Source organism: Denticeps clupeoides, chromosome 6 (genome assembly GCF_900700375.1).
Source record: "Denticeps clupeoides chromosome 6, fDenClu1.1, whole genome shotgun sequence".
NCBI classification, from domain to species: domain Eukaryota; kingdom Metazoa; phylum Chordata; class Actinopteri; order Clupeiformes; family Denticipitidae; genus Denticeps; species Denticeps clupeoides.
Window position 1 is genome coordinate 17252723 of NC_041712.1, and position 21868 is coordinate 17274590.

The 21868-nt window shown below is 42.9% G+C and overlaps 1 protein-coding gene across 8 annotated transcripts; it reads right to left on the minus strand.

The window, feature by feature from the left end:
• Positions 1-51: 51 nt before the first annotated feature.
• On the minus strand, positions 52-13513 carry p4ha2 (procollagen-proline, 2-oxoglutarate 4-dioxygenase (proline 4-hydroxylase), alpha polypeptide 2). Of its 8 annotated transcripts, none has more exons than XM_028982758.1 (16): positions 13396-13513; positions 9436-9532; positions 8662-8758; positions 8358-8509; positions 7408-7545; positions 6475-6714; positions 5184-5383; positions 4935-5111; positions 4748-4818; positions 4562-4661; positions 2973-3026; positions 2207-2266; positions 2064-2129; positions 1327-1395; positions 634-730; positions 52-514 (listed from the first exon to the last, which is right to left on the minus strand). In XM_028982758.1, the coding sequence occupies exons 2-16, from the start codon at positions 9515-9517 to the stop codon at positions 444-446; spliced, it is 1674 nt and encodes a 557-aa protein (XP_028838591.1). In that variant the 5' UTR covers positions 9518-9532; positions 13396-13513; the 3' UTR covers positions 52-443. The 8 variants fall into 8 exon arrangements, 7 of the variants coding, with proteins under 7 accessions (XP_028838591.1, XP_028838584.1, XP_028838586.1 ...); XM_028982751.1 differs by lacking the exons at positions 2207-2266; positions 13396-13513 and adding exons at positions 12600-12721; positions 12970-13113 and having other exon boundaries at positions 6475-6717; XM_028982753.1 differs by lacking the exon at positions 2207-2266.
• Positions 13514-21868: the final 8355 nt, after the last annotated feature.

Genomic DNA, 21868 nt, shown 5'->3' on the forward strand with positions numbered 1-21868 from the left:
GAAAGGTTGCACTTTTATTTTAAACTGATTGAAAAATGAATTACACATTAATGAACAATCATTGTTTATTGTGTGCATTATAAAACCTATTACTCGCACAACAGAGGTATGTAATAATTTATGCGTTTTAAAAATAAAGATGAAATGATTGTTGCGCCCCACTGTCCTGCATTTCCAGTATCTGATTATGAATGATGTGATGTTTTGTAAAACCCAAAAAAAGAAGCAATCCAAAAACATTGCCCGTTTGAAAAAACCACACATTACAAGCAGCTGTTCAAAGTCCATGTAACCACAGTAGAACCACTGTTCTACTCTCTGAATCCCACCTTGCAGCCACAGGGGAATGGAGTGTTAGTATCGATGTGGCGATAAGTCCAGGCACTTTTGGTTGTGTGTGTGAGAAGCAGTTTGTGTTATTAATTAATTCATTTATTTTTGCCTCAGTCCACTTCTGAAGGGCCACAAGGTCTTCTGAACTCCTGCCCTCGCTCGTGGATCCACTTGTTTGACACTGCAAAAGCACACAATCCGATTCTATCAGAGACGTCCACTTGTCTGTTCTGCTATGAAAGCCAGATGCTTGAAATGATTTATTCAACAGTAAGATGATAGTAATAATGTTTGTCTTACCCCATTTACTTCCTACTAAAACTGGGCAGGCAGCATGCCGAGTCCTGTAGTCCCCTTCACCACTCCGGAAAAGGTTGTACCAGAACACTGCAGTTCCCTACAATAAAAGACATGATCTAGCACCTTCACTAAAACCTAACTGGAATCTAAAGGCAGGCATTGGGGTAGCATTGTGATAGCTATGCACTTGAAAGAGTTTCTAATTGAGAAAATAAACAACAGTCACCACCAGTTTGTAATGAAAACAGTAGTCCCAAAAGTAAGAACTCATTGATGTCACAATGGAATAATGCATGTGCCAATATGAACCTTTAATGCCTCTTTAATGTTTAATGAACATTATATATATACAGCAGCCACATTTATAGTGCTACTGGCCCATTTGATGTTTTCATGGTGTCTGTACTTTACAGACTACTCAGATTAGTGGACATTTTTCTAATTTTGCAATTGATAACTTTATATTGGTGTAAAGTGTTATTTATATACAGGTCCATTTTGACTCAAACACCCAATTATCAAACACTAAACAACACAATTTTTCATTAAATAAATAATAATAATACTGAGCACTTTAACTGGTTGAGTATTGGTTTGTCTGATCATGTGAGCAGCAGCTCATTCGGTCATCATGTTGGGTGTGGTTTGAAGAGACCGCCTCATTAAAAGTGCTACAAGTGACCACAGACTCACCTTTCTGGGCCAGATGGCCGCACCAAAGTCAGGAAACACAGTCGCACCCCCAGCCTCAACATCGCTCATCTGAAGGAGAAATGTGCCTCGGTGACTCGGGTGTACTTTTACAATATTACGACTATCACCCACTCACTCAAAATACACACATGCCATGCACTTCTTACACACATCTGCATTAACTACAAGAGTCGGGGGGGAAAGAAAAGGGGAGGTGGGAGTATAAGTCTCAAAACCAGTAAAACAACCCATGTTTCCACATGGCAAATTGTAAATTTTAGATCATCTTCTTCCTGCACCTCCAGGAAAGTGATGCTTATTTTCTGGTGGCTGTTGCATTTAAACTTGAACTGTACTGGTTTTACTAAGGGATGTTTCCTTTATTAAGGAAAGAAAAAAGAACATAAAACCCTCATAAACTATATATTAAGACAAACTTCAGCAAGCATGTTAGGCAGTAGATTTCTCTCTGCAATATGCACTGAAATTGACTGACATACAGTATACCATGTGGTAGATATCATTGTGCAGTGTATGCAATAGAATTTTAATTTCCATGATATATGCTGCAACACAGGCATGTCAATCAATTGAAGTTCAATATTGAAAAAAGAGTTGATGTATTTTGCAAAAAAAAAAAAAAAAAAAGCCACTACGTTAAATAAACCATATTCAGATTTAATGATTACAGCAAAGTCTCTGAATGTGCCGTCATCACAGCAGAGACTCATACTTACATAATTTAAAAAAGTAGCCACACGATTTCCAGTGCCTAATGATTTGAAAGCATCAGGCTCATCTTTCTACAGAGATAAATCCGAGAATAGAAGACAAAACGGGGGTGAAGCCTCGATACTGGCACACACACACATGTACTTACGTAGTTCAGATAGGTGGCAAGCCTATTTCCATCAACCTTGAGGTTGCTGTCAAAAGGACGCTGTCAAAAACAGATGTTCAGGACTTTTAACCATGAGTGTACAGAGTGGCTGCAGGATCCCAAGCCACCAATGGCTTTATAGAAAAATGGCTCTGCGACACAGCTATGAGCAACAGTGTAAGGCAATTAATCCAAATCTGATTAGTATATAATGTTTCAATGCCACGCAGTAGCGTAAGCTGCAGAAGAAAGAAGGAAAGCTGCTCGCAGGATGTCATGTGTTCTGTATCTTAAATAAATACCTGCTTTAACATTTATGCTAAAACATAGCCTGAATACATTAACGCATTAGTGCAACATCTGAGGAGCACACGCAGTACAAGTGTTGACCATGACATGCTTAATACTGTGAAATGTTTAACTGCTGTTTCGTTATCCGAACATCATGTGCAAATTGGTGGTAATTAACATTTAAAATTGTTCATTATTATTTTACATTTGCATAATTACAGAAATTACACATAGTAGTGACATATTTTGTGTGTCAGTGTGAACCTGTAGATTCATTGTAAATTAAAATATATGAAGATGGCCTCTAAATAGCAAAGCTGAAATTAAATTTTTTTTTGAGTTTCCACATGTTGACCTTGCATTCATGCATTAGTGTTAATATTGTCATAGCATTTAGACCAGTAAGCGGATGAATGCTGACTCAGTGTGATGGGACGGTAAGTGAACTGTACAGTCCTGTGCTTAGTGCACTTACCCTCGAAAAGTCAAAGTGTGGCTCGTACTGACCTCCAACACCATAATTAGCAACCTGCATAGATCAAGATGGTAGGAATGTATAAGAATATCCACACAATCACTTTCACTATAAAACATACTCACAACAAAAATTATATAATGACGGAAAAACAGCTCTACATGAAAGATGATAATTCAGAGAATTCACACAATCAATTTAGTTAACAGAAACGATAACCCATTAAATGTTCTTCAAGACAATTCAACTTTATCTCAAGTCCCTAAGTGACAAACGTTTTGAGAAATAATGGTTTTCAACTCAGTTCTGTTTTTATTATGGCAATTTGCATATACTCCCGAACGTTATGAAGAGTGATCAGACGAATTGCAAAGTCCCTGTCTGCCATGAAAATTAAAAAATTTCCACTGCATTTCAGCCCTGCCACAAAAAGGCCTGCTAAGATCATTTCGGTTTGAGTGTTGAAGAGCACAAGGCTGGAGATCATTCTGTCATGCTGATTGAGTTAGAATCGCAGACTGGATGCTTTAAAAGGAGGGTGATGCTTGAAATCATTGTTCTTCCTCTGTTACATGTGCAGTCATCATTGCGTTGCATAAAAAGTGCTTCACCAGCAAGGACATTTCTGCTACTACGATTGCACCTAAATCAACCATTTATTGAATGATCAAAAACTTCAAGGAGAGGGGTTCAAGTGTTGTGAAGAAGGCTTCAGGGTGCCCAAAAAAAGTCCAGCAAGCACCAGGACTGTCTCTTAAAGATGGATCAGCTGCGGGATCAGGCAGCCACTAGTGCAGAGCTTGCTCAGGAATGGCTGCAGGCAGGTGTGAGTTCATCTGCATTTTTGGAGGATGGCCTGGTGTCAAGAAGGGCAGCAAAGAAGCCACTTCTCTTCAAGAAAAACATCAAGGACATACTGATATTCTGCAAAAAGTACAGGGATTGGACTGCTGAGGACTAGCAAAAGTCATTTTCTCTGTCTGGAGAAGAAAAGGTGAGTGCTACCATCAGTTCTGTCTCGTGCCAACAGTAAAGCATCCTGAGTCCATTCATGTGTGGGGCTGCTTCTCATCCAAGGAAGTGGGCTCACTCACAAAGAGCACAGCCATGAATAAAGAATGATACCAAAACATCCTCCGACAGCAACTTCTCCAAATCATCCAAAAACTGTTTGGTGAAGAACAATACCTTTTTCCAGCATGATGGAGCATTGTGACATAAGGCCAAAGTAATGATGACTTTGCGGCTCAGAGAACAAAACAGTGAAATTTTGGCTCCACGGCCAGGAAACTCCCCGGACCGTAATCCTATTGCTGGTCAAGCCAGAACTGCAAATATTATCTCTCTGCATGAACTTGATTTAATTGTCAATAAAAGCCTTTTAATCTTATACAATGCTTGTAATTATATTTCAATAAACAACAGACATATCTGACAAAAACATCTAAAAACACTGAAGCAACAAAGTTCACTGTGAAAACCAGTATTTGTGTCTTTCTGTACAACTGTTGACACTGTATGCATATAGTGGCCACAGCAGTACAATATTTAACATTGTTGAGATATATGTCACATTAAAAATAATGTACCTGAAGAAGCTCGGCTGTTGCCACTGACAGACCTGTGACATCCTCTATCCGCTGGTTTACTCTGTCAATGACTGGGTCCTCCTCTCCTTCCAACCAGGCACTAGAGATGCAAGATCACATTTGAAATTGAATTGAAAACACTGTTGATAAGTTATAAAACTGCTTATTGGCCATAAGTCTCCTCACCTTTTAGACACTCTGTAATTGGCTACTGTTAAAACTCCAGTCTTTGGGTCTCGCACTGTGGCTCTTGCAAGCTTGGCCCCACAAAAAAAGATAAAATACCCATTCATTCATAGAAATTCCTTTAATGCTGAAAAACTACAGAATCTTAAATGTCTTTTCTCAATAGGATGAGGAGGTTCATACTCACCCTGGGCTTGGCCAGCTCTTTGATTTTCTCAATCTCTTCATCAGACAGTGCATTGAGGTAGCGCACAATGTGAGGGCTGTCCCACTCGTCCTCTTCCAGCATTGGTTTGAGCAGCAGCCGGGGGTTCCTGTTCCTATCCTGGTATCGGCAGAACATCCGGCTCTGTCTCTTTATAGTCTGTGGAAGGTAAGGGGGTAAGAATTGTACACTTCTCTATGCACTACATGTTCTCTTGTGAAGGAAATTCACCATTTTCACTCCCTCGCCCCTGCAGAGGGCCTCGTAGGTCTCTCTCTCGGGCAGGTAATCGCGGGGACGCTTGTAGGTGCCCAGTGTGATGGGTTGCTCGCTCATGGGCTCCTGCTGGCTCTGGTCCTTCTCCGTCAGCTCAGCGGATAGCAGCTTCTCAAAGTAACGCAGGTTCCCTCCTGCCCTCTGGTGGCCGGGGTCTGTAAGAGACGTGGGATGAGGGAGGGAAGAGTTAATCCAAGACTTTCTCAGGTCATAAATGTATTTGTTTTACAACAGTTTTGCACAATGGTGCACATCGCAGCAGTACTGAAAAAAGTAAATATTAAAATGAAAACAAATTTTATAATTGCACTATTTTTCAAAGAGGCTGGTTTCAAAATATGCTGGACAAAGATCATCTGCCTATGGTTAAAGTACATCTTTACTCACCAAACCAAAAATGAAAAAACACCACAACGCGCACACAAAAGATAGAACAACATCTTTGCTTCTTTGAATGAACTTATTTCCCTTATTCTGTATGAAGTATATTACCATGTTTGCATTATTAATGCCCTGATTATGGTCCCCTTCAAAAGCAGCATGCAGTGATTCATGAATGGAACAACCATTTATTGTGGTGCTTTTACACCACATTTTCACATCCCTGTAGATAGGAATCGAAGCTTATATGCAGTAGGGGTGCACTTATGCGTATTTAAATCTTAAAAAGTAATTGCATGCAAAAAACAGGCCTGGCTGCCAAGAAGAAACCTGGCTGTCAGGATAAACACAGCCTGTTCAGCTTCACACTGGTCAAAGCCACAGCACCCCATAATTACTGTCTTGAGCAGGGTGCAACAACCTCCACTCTGCTCTGAATATAGGCTGAGAAGAAGCTGAGCCACATTAAGAAGAGACTACAGACAATGGAGGCAAAAAAGGGGCCAGGAGAATGAAAAGAATAAAGAAATGAAAAGATTTTCCATAGCATTTTGAAATAACTATAGAGCTCATTTGAAAAAGTAATTGTCATGTGGTGAGCTGATAACTGTGAGAGACACTGCAGCATGTCTGCATGTGAGAGAAATGTGAGAGACACTGTAGCATGTCTGTTGAGGCAGCTGAACAACGATGGACACTTGAGTCCCTGGTAATAAGGTCAACCATCCTGAATTGTGAGGCTGTCACACAGTGTTTCAAGTGCCTGTTACCTCAGGTCAAGTGCTTCTGTTTCATTTTAGGTCAGTTTTCCCTGGACCACCCAGCCTTTTATCTCCTTGGTGCATGTGATGTTTCAGGAACTTACCGATGGCCACCAGTCGTCTGGTCAGCTCAATGGCCCGGGGCAGGTCGCCCATCTGGTAGACAGAATAGCTCAGGTAGTCAAGCACATCGGCCTTGGACACCACCGCCTCCTCGCCTGCGTCCATCTGCTTGAGGGCCTGCTGCATCCAGAGCACAGAGTGGTAATAGTCCACCTCGTTGTATGCCGTCTTGCCCATGTCGAAGCAGTCGTCCACAGTCAGCTCAGCATTGTAACGCACGCCTGCTGGCGAAAAAAGTACATTTTCATTTACACTGTCATTTACGGCATTTAGCAGAAGGCCTTATCTAGAGCGACTTACAATCAGTAGTTACAGGGACTAAGACACTTAGGGTTAAGCGTCTTGCTCAGAGACACGATGGTAGTAAGTGGGGTTTAAACATGTGATTTTTGTGGTCTTCTGGTGAGTAGGCAAGTGTGCTACGCACTAGTCTACTACCATCCCGTACAATTTTACCATGTAAATATGCACTTGTGTTCAGTTTTTAAATATTAGCACTTAGCTTCTATGAGTAGGGCAATAATATTTATTGTGACACCCTGTACATATTCAAAGTAGCAGATGGTTTGTATTAGGGATGTCATAAGCTATCAGTGCATTAACGTTTTGGGTGCAATTCAATGTCAGAGACCATAATAGGGCAAGAAATCGCTTTTCCATGGCCCTGCATCAGATTTCAGCATTTCTGCTAACTACTCACTCAGTTTTGAATCAGGAGAGGTGGGACAGGGAAAGCTGTGCATTAACAGAGCTGGTGGTTGAAACCCATATTAATGGTGCATCCTTATAGGACACCAAGTACAGACAAGCCAAATTAAGGGTTTTGCCAATATATCGTAATAATAAAAAAATTGGTGAGTTGTGTGGTCCATGTAGAAGACCAGAAGGAGAACAGCCAGTGCAACTCATCTAACCATGTAGGTTGCCTTTAGCAAAGCTCTCAGAGTCCAGCTGGTAAGTGTCTTGAAGACGCATGAGAGCTTTAGCTGCGCCCTTTTCATCCTCTTCATCAGGGAAGTATTGTCTGTGAGCAGATATGTTAGAGATGAAGCCTGGGAAGGAGAACAAAGAAAGTTTCACAGTGTTAAATAAGACACGACGTGGGTAAAGGCCGGCATACATGGTCATTTTGAGCTGATTTTGTACTCATATGATAATTCCTCCAGTCCGGCCGAATCGTAGCTTGATTGTGAATCATGTGTCATATAGTGTATATGATGTACGAGCACTGATTTACCCCTCTGACCAGGTCCCAACTGTCAATTGGCTGATTGTAAGAATATTAAATATCGTGTGAAAAATTCAATGAATTGTTGTAATTGTTTTGTGCATCCATACATGCCGCTGCCTCTTTTTGATTGTTTTCTGCAAACAAAATTGCACAAATGGCCAAAGCAACGAGTTTCACTTAATTCAGCATCGCTACTGATGTGGGTTCTTATTATTATTATCACTTCTAGGAACAGGAATCTAACATGTTCATATTGCTCGTGTATTGTGAGCAGAGAGGTTCCTACAAGAGGAAATAACTGGAAAAATCTCAGTGTATGCCTGAGAGCCATTTGCAGAAATGACGGCATCTTTCCCTGAAGGACATGCATGCTTCAAATATAAATAAAGTCAGACAACTTATAAACAGAATGTCCATACACAAACACACTCAGTAAACCCCAAGAAACACGCAGATATACAGACAAATTGAAAAGGTTCATGTATGTAAAAGGATGCATGTGACAGCATGCATCATATACTTACTTTACACAAACATTTCATTTACATTTGTGACATTTGGCACATGCCCTTCCCGAGAGCGACTTACACTTTTTCCATATAAGGCCTCTCTACCTCATTCATGCTTTCTTACCATCAGATGGGTCCTGCAGAACCAGGCTCTCCAGTTCCGACCACTCAGTGTTGAGCCTCTTCATCAGCTTGTAGGCGTTCACAGGGTGGGCCAGGAACCCTTCAGGGTCTGAGGTGGAGGCTCGCGTCAGCACATCCAACTTTTTGGCCCAACTGAAAGCAAGAACATCACAGTGTGTCTCTTGTGCCGATACTAGTGGGTACCAGTCTCTGACCAGCCATTGAAAACATTAAATGAAAGCTACATTCCACATTTCAGGACAGGGCAAGTCTCCTAGTCTTACATGCACGCAGAGGATTTTTACCTTTTCACAGCGGCAAGTTTGGACTCCTCAGCTCTGATATATTCTTTCAGGGACTGAACAAGCTCTTTTTCTGTGTAGATAAGATCTGTCATTTGGCCTGCGGGGAGGGAGCGGAGAGAACGTGATATTGCTTAGCCTCTGGCATGCTGGCAAGATGAAATCAAGCAGCTCGGATTTAAAATCCAATGATTTCACTTTATTTCAATACTGGGACTACTGATTCAAGTCCATCAAAATCAGCCAGAGTATTTTTTTTCCCTTTTTCCTAGACTGGGGAGGCATCTGTGGTGAGAAAGTCAGGTTCTGCAGCAGACCGAAAATAAGTCTGTGTGCTAAGCTGAACTCGAAACTCCATGCATGCACCATGTCAAACGTACTGAAGCATGTCAATGTTTCAAATCCATGCTTCCTTTTACCGGGGGGCTCAGTAAGGAAAATACTCTGTAAGGAATCCACTGTTTGTTCATTTTCTTTCAGACATCCTGAAAGAGGACTGCCAGTTATGTGGATATTATTCTTATAACAATGATGAATTATGTAAACCTCTGACTCATATCAAACAAGCATTTTAATTAACATCTTAAAAAAAAACTTTCTTTAATAATATATTGTCCAATTTGTTTTAAAAAGCATTATTATTTCAATAATAAACAATGAGAAAAAATTAGATATAGCTAACATATATAACTGTAGTTGAACCATTTGGCAATTAACCTGAAATAATCACTTAATAATCATTTTTAGAATGAAAAAATGACAGAAATCGAATTGTACCTATAGAAGTGAAGATTTCGGCGTTGGCGGCCCAGCAGAGACCACAAAGGACCAAAACTGCAGCAGGCGGACACCCCCTCATCCTTCTGTTCAGAATCTGCAAGATGCCAGAGCAAATCACTTCAACCTTCACAGTTCGAAAAAAAAGTGGGACGCCAACAGCATGAGAGACGGAGCAAAGGGCGAACACCGACGCTCCCCCCAAAACCCAACACCACCGATGCTCAACGGAAGCGGACGCTGACAAAACAACAGGCGACGGCACCTCCGTGTGACTTGCAAAAGGTGCATTTAAGACCGCAAGGACACCTTGGCTGAAAATTGTTGCCTTTATCTGGCCAGCGCACAGAAACAGGAATGGACGGGAGCTTTCGTTGGTTTGAAGTGGGCTGTGGGTGAGAGGAGGGCCTTGTTCACAATTTCCATCAGACTGTGAGCTGCTCGTGAGGGTGGACTGCTTCTGCTCGGGCTGGACTAAATATGGGTTAATGGCCACAGACTGGATGGGTGGATGACTTTAGCAGACATCCTCTGTTAAGGCTGGGGAAACAAAACCACATCTGGAAATAGACCAATCCAGACGCCGCCTTTTCCCCAGCTGTCATGCCTAAACTCAGCCCCCTGCACTCTCAAGTGGCATCTTATCGGGCATTTCTGTCCCTGAATTGAAGCTATTGATATGGTATGGTCACCTGTCTCTGTTTTATGAGGAGGGCTACTAGCGCTTACACAACTGCCGAGATCTGGCATGGAAGAGCGGCCCTGCTGCAACAAACACAAAGCAACAGGATTGGCAGGAATTACGGGGGAGCAGCTGCACAAGCTCGCCATTCTGTCCCGATGACTGTTTACTGCAGCGAAAGCGCGTGTGTGTGTTGTGCGAGGGGTTGATTAACGCTCCCCTGCTTGATCCCTGACTAATTCAGGGAATTACCTCTGACCTTGTGCATCAAATCACAGGTATGCAAGTTCAGAGCAGGTGCTTACTGCAGGACGTGTACATGTATTACTATATTATAATGCCACAATACTACTTACACTCACTGCAGGACGTGTACATGTATTACTATATTATAATGCCACAATACTACTTACACTCACTGCAGGACGTGTACATGTATTACTATATTATAATGCCACAATACTACTTACACTCACTGCAGGACGTGTACATGTATTACTATATTATAATGCCACAATACTACTTACACTCACTGCAGGACGTGTACATGTATTACTATATTATAATGCCACAATACTACTTACACTCACTGCAGGACGTGTACATGTATTACTATATTATAATGCCACAATACTACTTACACTCACTGCAGGACGTGTACATGTATTACTATATTATAATGCCACAATACTACTTACACTCACTGCAGGACGTGTACATGTATTACTATATTATAATGCCACAATACTACTTACACTCACTGCAGGACGTGTACATGTATTACTATATTATAATGCCACAATACTACTTACACTCACTGCAGGACGTGTACATGTATTACTATATTATAATGCCACAATACTACTTACACTCACTGCAGGACGTGTACATGTATTACTATATTATAATGCCACAATACTACTTACACTCACTGCAGGACGTGTACATGTATTACTATATTATAATGCCACAATACTACTTACACTCACTGCAGGACGTGTACATGTATTACTATATTATAATGCCACAATACTACTTACACTCACTGCAGGACGTGTACATGTATTACTATATTATAATGCCACAATACTACTTACACTCACTGCAGGACGTGTACATGTATTACTATATTATAATGCCACAATACTACTTACACTCACTGCAGGACGTGTACATGTATTACTATATTATAATGCCACAATACTACTTACACTCACCGCAGGATGTGTACATGTATTACTATATTATAATGCCACAATACTACTTACACTCAAGTGAAGTGATTGTCAGCACAGCACACGGTGCACACAGTGAAATTTGTCTTCTCCATTTATCCCATCACCCTTTTGTGAGCAGTGGGCAGCCATGACAGGCACCCGGGGAGCAGTGTGTGGGGACGGTGCTTTGCTCAGTGTCACCTCAGTGGCACCTTGGCAGATCGGGATTTGAACCGTCAACCTTCTGATTACCGGGCCACTGCGTTAACCTCTAGGCCACCACTGCCCCGTAATTGTTGTTTTCTGATGCTCGCAAGCAGTGAATGTGAGCATTATTTTATTATGGCAAGGGCTAAAGATGAAAATTCGGCCCTTGCCATAATATGCCGCTTAAATGGGGCGTTTTATTTTACTGAATAAGGCAGCACTTCCGAGGCCTCCATGGTTCACTGTCCTGAGTAATCAGCTGGTTAAACAAAACTCTGGCAGGCAAACGGCAAGAACAACTGTTACTCTGCATACTCTGTGTGCGTAAATACGCCCAGAGCTGTGCTGCAGGTGCATTTATTTAGTGTTGCCACTCGGCATCGTGGGAAATCAGTCCACAACCACAGAGGGATCTTTACCAGATTCACTACTGGAGCAGGGGTTATAATGCGGTCGTGGAGAGAGCAATGCTTTGTTCTGCCTTTTTAATCCAGCCCATATGGAGAGAATGTCGGGGAGCACTTTTGTTTTCTCTGACAGCGCAGATGTTCTTGCAAAACCTAAGCCAATCAAAAAGGCCCCAAAATGTTTTTTTTTAACATCCAACGGGACACTGCGCAAGCACCATCTGAATCAAGTGCACATTATTGTGGTTGCAGCAGATGACCATGTTATAATATGGTGATATAGAAAGTGTTTTGACTTGTTGCCTCTTTTTAACTTGTTGAGATAGGTCGGGTGATATTGATTTATGATACTGGGCGAGTTAACGAAGTAAAGGGGCAGTGGTGCCCTAACCCTTGATCAGAATCCCGATCCACCAAGGTGCCGCTGAGCAAAGCACCGTCCCCACACACTGCTCCCCGGGCGCCTGTCATGGCTGCCCACTGCTCACCAAGGGTGATGGTTTAAAAGCAGAGGACACATTTCGTTGTGTCACCGTGTGCTGCGCTGCAGTGTTTCACAATGACAATCACTTCACTTAAACTAAAGATCAGGAGTCTGACTTTTGAACTAAGTACTCAGGCCGTCGACTTTGGGAAAGTTAAGCCTCACACCTTTACGGAGTTGCCGCTGAACACGAGCTTTGCTTGATGCCAGGAGACAGCGTCTGGAACGCACAGCTTCTGGAACGTTCTGACGCAACCGCAGACGGAGATGCTTGCAGAAATGCGGAGACCTCAAACACACACACACACAAATAAAACTGCAAAACTTTACACACGACTCTACAGAACCCCTCCAGCACACGTCACATTTCCGGCGAGATGAATTTGAAAACTTTATAAAACTTATTAAAACAAGACGCACATTACTACTTTTGATCTTCAAGTTTAGACAAGAAACAAACGTGCTTACGGCGTCAAACTTGTTACGGGCTGTGACGCACGGCAACAGGGTTACAGCCAGAACAGGGCGGCGTCTTACCTGGGAAATAACGCGCGTCTTTCTGCGACGACAAGACTACAAACGCGGCGGGAAGCAGCACGACCCGCGAGCCCGTGATTTGTCGCTGCCACGTACAGCGCGTCGCCTTCTCCCCGCTGGCGACGCGGGCGTGACGCTGTGCTCCTAGTAGATGCGCACGTATAATTCCCCAGCCCCGCCTCGCCTCGCCTGCCGTCCGGCCCACCACCCCCCCTTTCCCGGGGCTCTCGACATTGCGAGTGCGATCCAGTGCACGTAGCCCCGGCGTGCCAGCATACCGGAGCCGGTCTGGTGGAGTTTTCGCGTGGCGCCGCCGTCTCGTCCGCTGCCCGCCTGTTCGACGAACGAGCCGGCGGGGCCGAGCCAGCGGGGCGATTTTGGACAGTTTATCCCCAGCAGCAGCAGCGCCCCCCCCCCCTCTTTTACCTGCCCGGGCCAGGTCGGCCCCCGCAGGCACGGTACACGGCAGGAGGACCGGCTCGGGCCCGGCTCGGCCAGTGGGTCCGCGGAGAACAGTGACGCAGCCTTGCAGCGTGATTTGACGTCGGCGGCTCCCTGTGGTATTACGGTAATTCGGACCACGCTGGCTTGCACGTTGGCAAAGGCGGTTTGGGAGGCGTTTGTCTCCGCTTCAGTGGCAGAACTTTTCACTGCTTATTATTACCATGAAAAACGAATACGAAATGGGATTGAATAGAAAAAAACTATATCAAACGGTGTTAAAATAATAATTAATAGAATAATAATGTATTATTTATTAATGATGAAATAATGAATGAAATAATGATGTAGTTGATGCAATAGACACTGTACTAGTGTAAATTTTGCCTGTTTTATTTCTTCTTTAATTAGTACAGCTGTTTTTAGTTCTGCTGAATTCATTCAAATGGACTCTTTAAAATAATGAATGAATATTTTAAACCAACACAACATTCCATTGTAACTAATTGACTAAAGACTAATTGTTGCAGAAAATGTTCCTATCTACATGTATACAGTTATTCCATCTTAAACAGCCATTTTTAGCTAGCAGACCCACTTACAACATGAACATTGGAGTTTGTATCCTTAATTCAACAAATTATGGTAGTGTATGTTAATACATTTACAAATGCTTGATAAGAGGAACATGGAGGGTGACATCAGGGGGAAAAATGAATAAAAATCTGACGTTAAGAATGAGAAAATGGAAGAACATAGTTTACCATCCTCCCAGCGTCACACCCAGTCAGACAAATAAGGCGCCTGGTCGTGCCCCATTTAGTTGGTGCATCTGCTCCATGAACTTTTGGCCCCTGTGTATTGTCTTTTCCTGACTGGTCACCCTAGTTGTGTTTGCATGTGTATAAGCCTGCCTCGTGTGACTCTTTGCTCTCTCTTTTGTCCACCAATGAGCGTTTGCTTGGCACAGAACTTTATGTTACGTTCCCACCGGACATGACACTCAGGTGATTGACGGGTGCAAACAACATGTCATATCTAAGTGATGTCACATGTGATAGATTGTCGTGGTTCTTCATTTATTCAGTTTATTGAGAGGAATAAAGCTGTTCTTACCAATCTCACATTTGGCCGTCCATGTCTCTCTCATACTATCATACTCCTCACTTGCCACATACACTCATACAAGGTTCTTATACCTTGTGATCTACTGTGTGGGTCTTGAGGCCCAATAGCTGGATAAGCACGGCTTGTGGACACATTTTTAACAGAGCTTGCAAATGAAACATTATTCCATGAAAAACAAGGAACAAAGAATAAAGAAACAGAAAGGCTGAAACTAAATGCTAAATAACTGTAGGAAGCCTATATGCTATATATTTGTAAAATTATACTAAATCCATCACATGTAAAAAATATTTAACTGTAAAAAAAACAATGTTATGCAACATTTCCGTGCTAAGAGGGTCACATCTTGCATGCAGTCTAATCCTGGCAGAATAACAACAAGCACAGTAAATACATTTTAATCTGTGATATTCAGGCCTATTATCCAAATATACTGTTGTAGTGCGTATCCATGGAATTCCATAAATCTTTAAGACCAGCTGAAATACACACTAGTGTATTCTCTCACTGTGATGCATTATTAGATAATAATATATGTGTGGCAACAAACTGTGTCTGAGAGACACAGTTTGTCTCTCAGTGCAGCAGTCAATATGAAACATAAGTTTTCTTTATTATCTCTTAATGCAGTAAATGTTTCGTACTGAACAGTAAAATGAAGTAAGAGGTTGTTTCCAGCAGATGTCCCACTGTTCGTATGGAATCTCTTGTAATTTCTTATTTTCTCCTTCAGGGGAGTTTGTAGTTTGTGTGTTTATCAGTTGACAGGGTTTGAATTGTTGTGGATGTATTATCAATGCCAATGTATTATGTATGTAATTCATTTCTTTTTTTTTCCGTTAAAGTGATTGTCACATGTGATACACGGCAGCACAGCACATGGTGCACACAGTGAAATTTGTCCTCTGCATTTAACCCATCACCCTGAGTGAACAGTGGGCAGCCATGACAGGCACCTGGGGAGCAGTGTGTGGGGACGGTACTTTGCTCAGTGGCACCTCAGTGGCACCTTGGTGGATCGGGATCCGAACCAGCAACCTTCTGATTATGAGGCCACTTCCTTAACCGCTAGGTCACCGCTACATAAGCTATATGTATTGTAATGATTTAATTTCTCATACAACTGTAGAAAATTGCATAGTGTGAAATATGTTGAAATGTTTTGAACTTTTCCATAAATTTTTTAATGAATATCATGGGTAATGGTGGTGTGGTGGGCTGATTAATTGGTTTTGAGACACTCACAACACTTTTTTATGAGATTTACCTAATAATTACATACATACATACATGCACAAGAGCAATCTGTTTAAAACAAATATGGATATACAGTGTGCTACTGTATAACCTAACCTGTAGATGGCGCTGTATGCATGTTATCCACAATCCACAAATACGAATCAGCAATGTCAAACTGTAACCGTGATCAATTCTATGCAAAGTAAAGTCTGTCCGGAAGTACTGATACACGCCTGGAAATTTGGGTGGAGATGATGTTGACATCACAGCACCAAAATTCTAGGTCACCTGTGTACAGTGATGACATTGGATGACTTCAGGTAACAGTGATTTTGGCAGGGAAATTATGATGAAACCTCCTCCATTCTGCTCATTTGCAACATCTTCCAGATGGAAAAGTGATTAGACTTGCCGGTATTCCCGGTTACTGAGGAGTGGGGAACCTGGTTTGTCGTAATCAAATTGAGCCAAAAGGTCAATAACAGAGCACATAAGTAGAGGCAAAACTGCAAAAAAAAAAATTAATTAAAAATATTTTTAATTTATTTTTTGAACTCACAAAGCAACAATGTCATATCTCTGTGGAAGGAAGAAATCTTTAGTCAAATATTTCTCAGTCTGGCCCATTTTAGATTTTTATCAACAAAATCATTATATCATTTTCAGTGTCTTTCATTGTGGTACACAAAACCTGTAATTAGTGGAGCTTCACTTCCAAGGATCTCTATTCCACAGATCCTCTCTCTAGGTGCCAAAGACACAATACCTGACAGTGAACATGAAAGGTTTTAGTGGAATATCTGCATCCCGTCAGGGAAAAGTCCTGCCAGTACGGCATCTAAGGTTTCAGTCATCAGTCATCGCAGCCAAAACCGGGTCATCCGAGGGGAGAAGTGACAAAATTCCCTCTGCACTTTGAGCACTCTCGCTTCAACGTCGACTAATCGCTCCCTCGGCGGGAGCGTGTCGAGCAGCGGGCAGAGTGCGATCCTCCTCCTCTCTCCGAACCAGGGCTTATCTGGCTCTGCTTTTCCCACCGTCTCCATGTTTGAGTAACACAGAGCGAGCGAGCGAGGAGAGAGAGAGTGAGTTTTTGTCACCGAAGAATTTCTGTCCCTGAGTTACAACTTTACTAACGCGGTGCCTGCAGGTTCAATCAGGGACCACCAGCCGCCCCACGGGAAGATGATAAGAGAGCAAAGATCGACAAAGGAAAGGTTTATTACCCCTAACAAAAATAACTGCCGACCCACGGCAGAGAGATCTGCCCCCATTGGCAGATGCATAACTCATGTTAAAACTCCTGAGTTTTCACACTGTGAACGTTCAAAGGACAGGAGCAGATTTTTTCTTCTTGTTTTTGACAGGACCAGCCCGGGGGAGAGCAGAATTCTAAAAATGGTGTTCCAACATGAGGGAGGTGCATGTCACACACGGGCTGGGGAGGCAACTGGGGTCAAAGCCTGCCAAAAGTGCAACGAGTAAAACGCGCTGGCTGCATTTCATCCATCTCGTAGAATCGCACTGCACCCCAGTGAGTTCGCTTCGGTCTTGCTGCACGTCTTGGCTCCTGTCTAAGAACTTGGGTGTAGGCAGCGTCTACGAGTGCAACGCGGCCAGCACGAGGGAGATGGAGAGAGCTGCGCTTCTACGACATGTGCTGAAGCCATCAAGAGTCTTGAGCAAACCGAGGACAACGCTTCAAAGTGCAAGAGAGGCAACGCAGACCCCCAGAAGCCCTTTATGGTTTTCACTTCAAATCGCATTCGATCGCTCAGGGCCAGAAAAGCAAGACGTTCTGTCTGCAGGCCGATCCAACTTCCTACAGGAAAGTCTCCGCTTTCTCCACAAACCCATGAGTCCTGCCACAAACAATAAGGCAATAAGGGCTATAAATAATGTTAATAGTCCAGCGTGTTTTATAGCCACGCCGTGTTCTGCTCGCAACATCACATATAGCACAATATAGCCATCCATAACCTTTTTGATTGTCTTAAGAAGGTTTTTTTTTAATTACATTGATTCAATTGTTCAGCTCCTTGTGTGAAATCCATGAAATCCTTTTTTTAAATGGATGAAATCCGGAAAGGGTTGGACAGGCAGATGCTCCCTGACAGAAGTATGCTCTTCAGCTTGGAGGATCATCTGGAAGCAATTACACAGACAAGGTAAAGCATTCTCTCACAAACAGTCCAAAGCCACACGGTCCAACTAATGCGAGCAGGGCCCAAACAAAGGGCCACGGTAACAATACAGCAGTCATGGTGCCACGATAACATTGCAGCAATTCCAACATAAACAAGGAGCCAAGTGGGTATGAAAAAAAAAGCACATTTCCCGGTTGGAACAAAACTCAAAAGTGCCTTGTTTCTGTTATGCTATTTACCCCGTCATTGGACCTGTGGAGCAATTAGGCTAAGGGGCGCAGTTAATTCCACCCTGGGCTCAGACAACCGCTGCGCTAACAAAACCAGGATTGGAAATATGAAAGCCAGAGCCGAGTCATTTCCTGTAGGTGTGTTCCTCATGGTGCACCGTGTTGTTCTTTCTCACAAGTGCACTGTTTGGCATTCCTTGGAAGGGTTAGTCCAGGCCTAGATATAAAAGGGGATTCTGTTATTTCATTTCCCAAGCCAATGTTTGACAAGTAGGAACATTTTTTTGCCTTTTCTCCTTAGGATCCATCTGGAGCATAGATGTTGCACGTTAATGATCACGGCGAGGTGAAGAGGCATATGACTTGAGACGTTTGCACCAGCGCCATTCAACACTCTTTTGTCCTGCTATCACCAACACTCTGAGGTGTTCAGATTAGAAACGTACCTTATGTAATCTGTGTCAACAGCCGCCGAGTGGCATTTCACCTTATCTCAATGACCTGTGTGATGTAATCCTGTGACCCATTGTGCACTGGATCAACATGAGGGCAGCGTTTCAGGCTTTTAACTACCATGCTTGTATCCAAATATTTGCCCACTTTGTGTGACTGTGACGTGACTACAGATTCAAGAGGCTCATTTTGTCGTCCGCATCTCAAGACTAGACACGTTTTACACACCCTGCTGTTCTTGTGCGTCTGACTGCATATGTGTGTGTGTGTGTGTGTGTGTGTGTGTGTGTGAACAAGGAGGGCTCTCCATGCCCTCGCTTCCCCGTCCATGCGGATTGTGTTGCGGTGCCTCTCCTGTGTAGCTCTTTGTTCAGATAATGGGGGAGAGGTTCCTGCACAGAATAGCCTTCATCCGTTTCCATTCACTGCCCCTCACCTGTAACTTTAGCGGAGAGGGCCCTCCTTGTGACTCCCACACAAAGACTCAATTCTACCTCCATCCTTCTCTAAACATACCTGGGCTGACCTTGCCCTTGTTGGCAAATGAATGGGTGCAGCCATGCCATTGTGATCCCGAAGGCGCAGAGTTGCTTGTGCGCCGAATAGATTTGCAAAAAGGCTTAATGGGATTAATCCATCTGCCTGATTTACATGGTGAGGTTCCAACAGAGCTCTTAAACAAGCCACCCAACGTCTGACTATTAAAATCCCGTTCAAATGATTTTTTATCACATTTGATTGCACTGAAATGGGCATGTAGGCTCACATCTGCATATTATTGCTTTGCATGGAAATAATTGCATCACCTCAATTGCGCAGAGACAAGCCTGTCCACAGTTTGCTCATTCATGCTCACCCTTGTTCTTTTCCTCTGCTCCAGTCAGCATGGAAGAGACCGTGCTAGACAGGGCAGGATTTAGGCAGGGACCTCGGCTGACTCTTTTTAAAAAGCAATTAGCTCCGAGTCCACCAGCTGCCAGGCAATCTGTTTGGACGGGACCGTCAAATGTGGTCGTGGGTGACTGTGACACGTGCGCCGGGAGGGCTGGGGGGTCTGGCAGGCGCAGTGCTGAGCTGCGCAGGGATTTTGTGGAGAGAACAAAGTGGAAAGAGGGCTGAGATCAGCATCCTGCCCTGAGCGTGCTGTCAGCGTGGCTGCCCTCCACGGCCCTTCCTGACTCAGAACAGTGGAGAGCTCGCCTCCGTCTGGCCTGGCTTTAATCAAAAAGTTGCAAACGATTTTTGCCTTGGAAATATTGTTCCTCGGGTCTCCTGGGGTCAGAGCCAGCTTCCTTGTTTAATCCTATTAAAATCCTTTTTTGCTCCTTTCTTGGATTCGTCTCGGGAATCGGTTGTACTTCGGGGATGGTTGAGACTAAACATCTTATGGGATTGTGTTTTACCTGTGATTGAGTTGTAAGGTCTCACTACAATACTGATCAGCAATCAACACACTCAGCATGATCTTTGACCAAAGTTGCTTCGCTTGACCTCCCAAACAATGTTCTGAAAAGATACAGGAGAGGGGACACAGGAAATGACCTTCTCATGAAACTATCATTTTAAAAATGTACTGACAAAAACAAGCGCAACACGTGAAATGCAAGGATCAGTTCCACAAACGTACCACAAAACTACATAAAATGAACTTAATAAATGAATGGATTTGTCTCTTGTTCCCACCACATGTCCTGTGCTTGGCTGTGGCTTGCTGCGGTTAAACCACTTGTTTTTTGTTGCATGCAAATAATAAATTCATAAAGGGATTCAATTGACATTTTACATTTGTTAAGCGAAACACCTGCCAGTAAACACAGAGCGAGCGTGTGAGAGACAGAGAGAGTGGTATTTATTGAAAATTATTATATATTTTAGGTCTGATTTTACATCAGAGGGTCTCAGTTTTCTCACTCAGTGTTGCCCAGTGCGGCGTATGCATTATGCATCGTGCATACCGAGGTTTGTGAAACAGCTTGACCCCAAGGCGTCCCACAATCGCATCTGCTACCAATATTCCACTCACCGTTATTCCTACCACATGAATCATACTGCATAATTTTCAAAAAATGTTATTATTTCCCTGGGAGACTTTGGGCAACGGCTCAGTAATGCCACCACTGTTTCCATTATGTGTCATGTCCAAAGACATTCGTCTTTAAGAGAGAGCATGCCAAGCCATTTAATCTTTATACAGGAAAAGTGTTACCAATTTAACATCTGAAGGTCATATAAAGCTGCTGAATGATGGGATTCATGTTTCATATAACTGCCAAATGCTGAAATGTAAAAAAAGAAATCTCTGCTGAAAGTCATTCCCGACTATTTCTTTCATATCACCCTTCAGAAAAATAAATCAATTCAGGCCCAGCATTTTAATGAAATCTGTTAAAACATTTTAACATTGGCCTACAGTTAACAAAGGAAACAGATGAAAGTTAATTCATCTTTTTCTCTCTATAATTGTGCGGTTGTGTAGATTGGCACTTGCAGTGATGATGAAATTGCTCTTTGTCGTGGGAAGAGCTCTTGACTCATCCCGCTCTGACAGCCTGATGGACTAGGAGACAACTCTTGGGTGAGGTCAGACTGAACTATCACAACTGATGATATCGTACAGACTGTGTCATGGATAAGTCACTGAAAATAACTACTTAGGGAGCTTTTGGGATATTACATTGTAGAATCACTAGAAAAGTGTTGGCTTAATGTCACTTAAACTTTTGTTTTTAATCAGCAATTCAATCTTATTCTCCATCTGTAGACTTTTGCGAGGAGATAATTTATTAGTTTACAAAGACTAACCCGGTACTTTTATCTCTAGATATAAAAATGAAATGAAAGTATTGCCACGTCCACTTTAATAATTATTATTATATGTGTGTTTTAGACCCGGTCAGATGAAAAACCTTCTAATTATTTTCAATTCTGACTAAAACTATTGCACAGTGCTGTATATCTGTAACTCACAATCAAACCCACATTCGTGACACTCACCCTGAAGCCTAAGCAATGAACGGTTTAGGTAAATCAGTCGCTCTTTGTTTTCACTGGTTTGTATTGTTGCCTAAAAACTTTTGCACGGCATATATTTTGTGAGAGTTGGTGCAATTCATCCCGAAGGTCGCCTTTTCCAGCGGGCGCCGCCGTCGACCAATCCCGTTCCGATCCGGGCCGTTGCCATGGCGCCCGTCCCGCCCCGACGCCTCAGCTGCGGCCGCCTTCATGACGTCACCGGCGCGTTACATATTTAAAGGCTGCAGC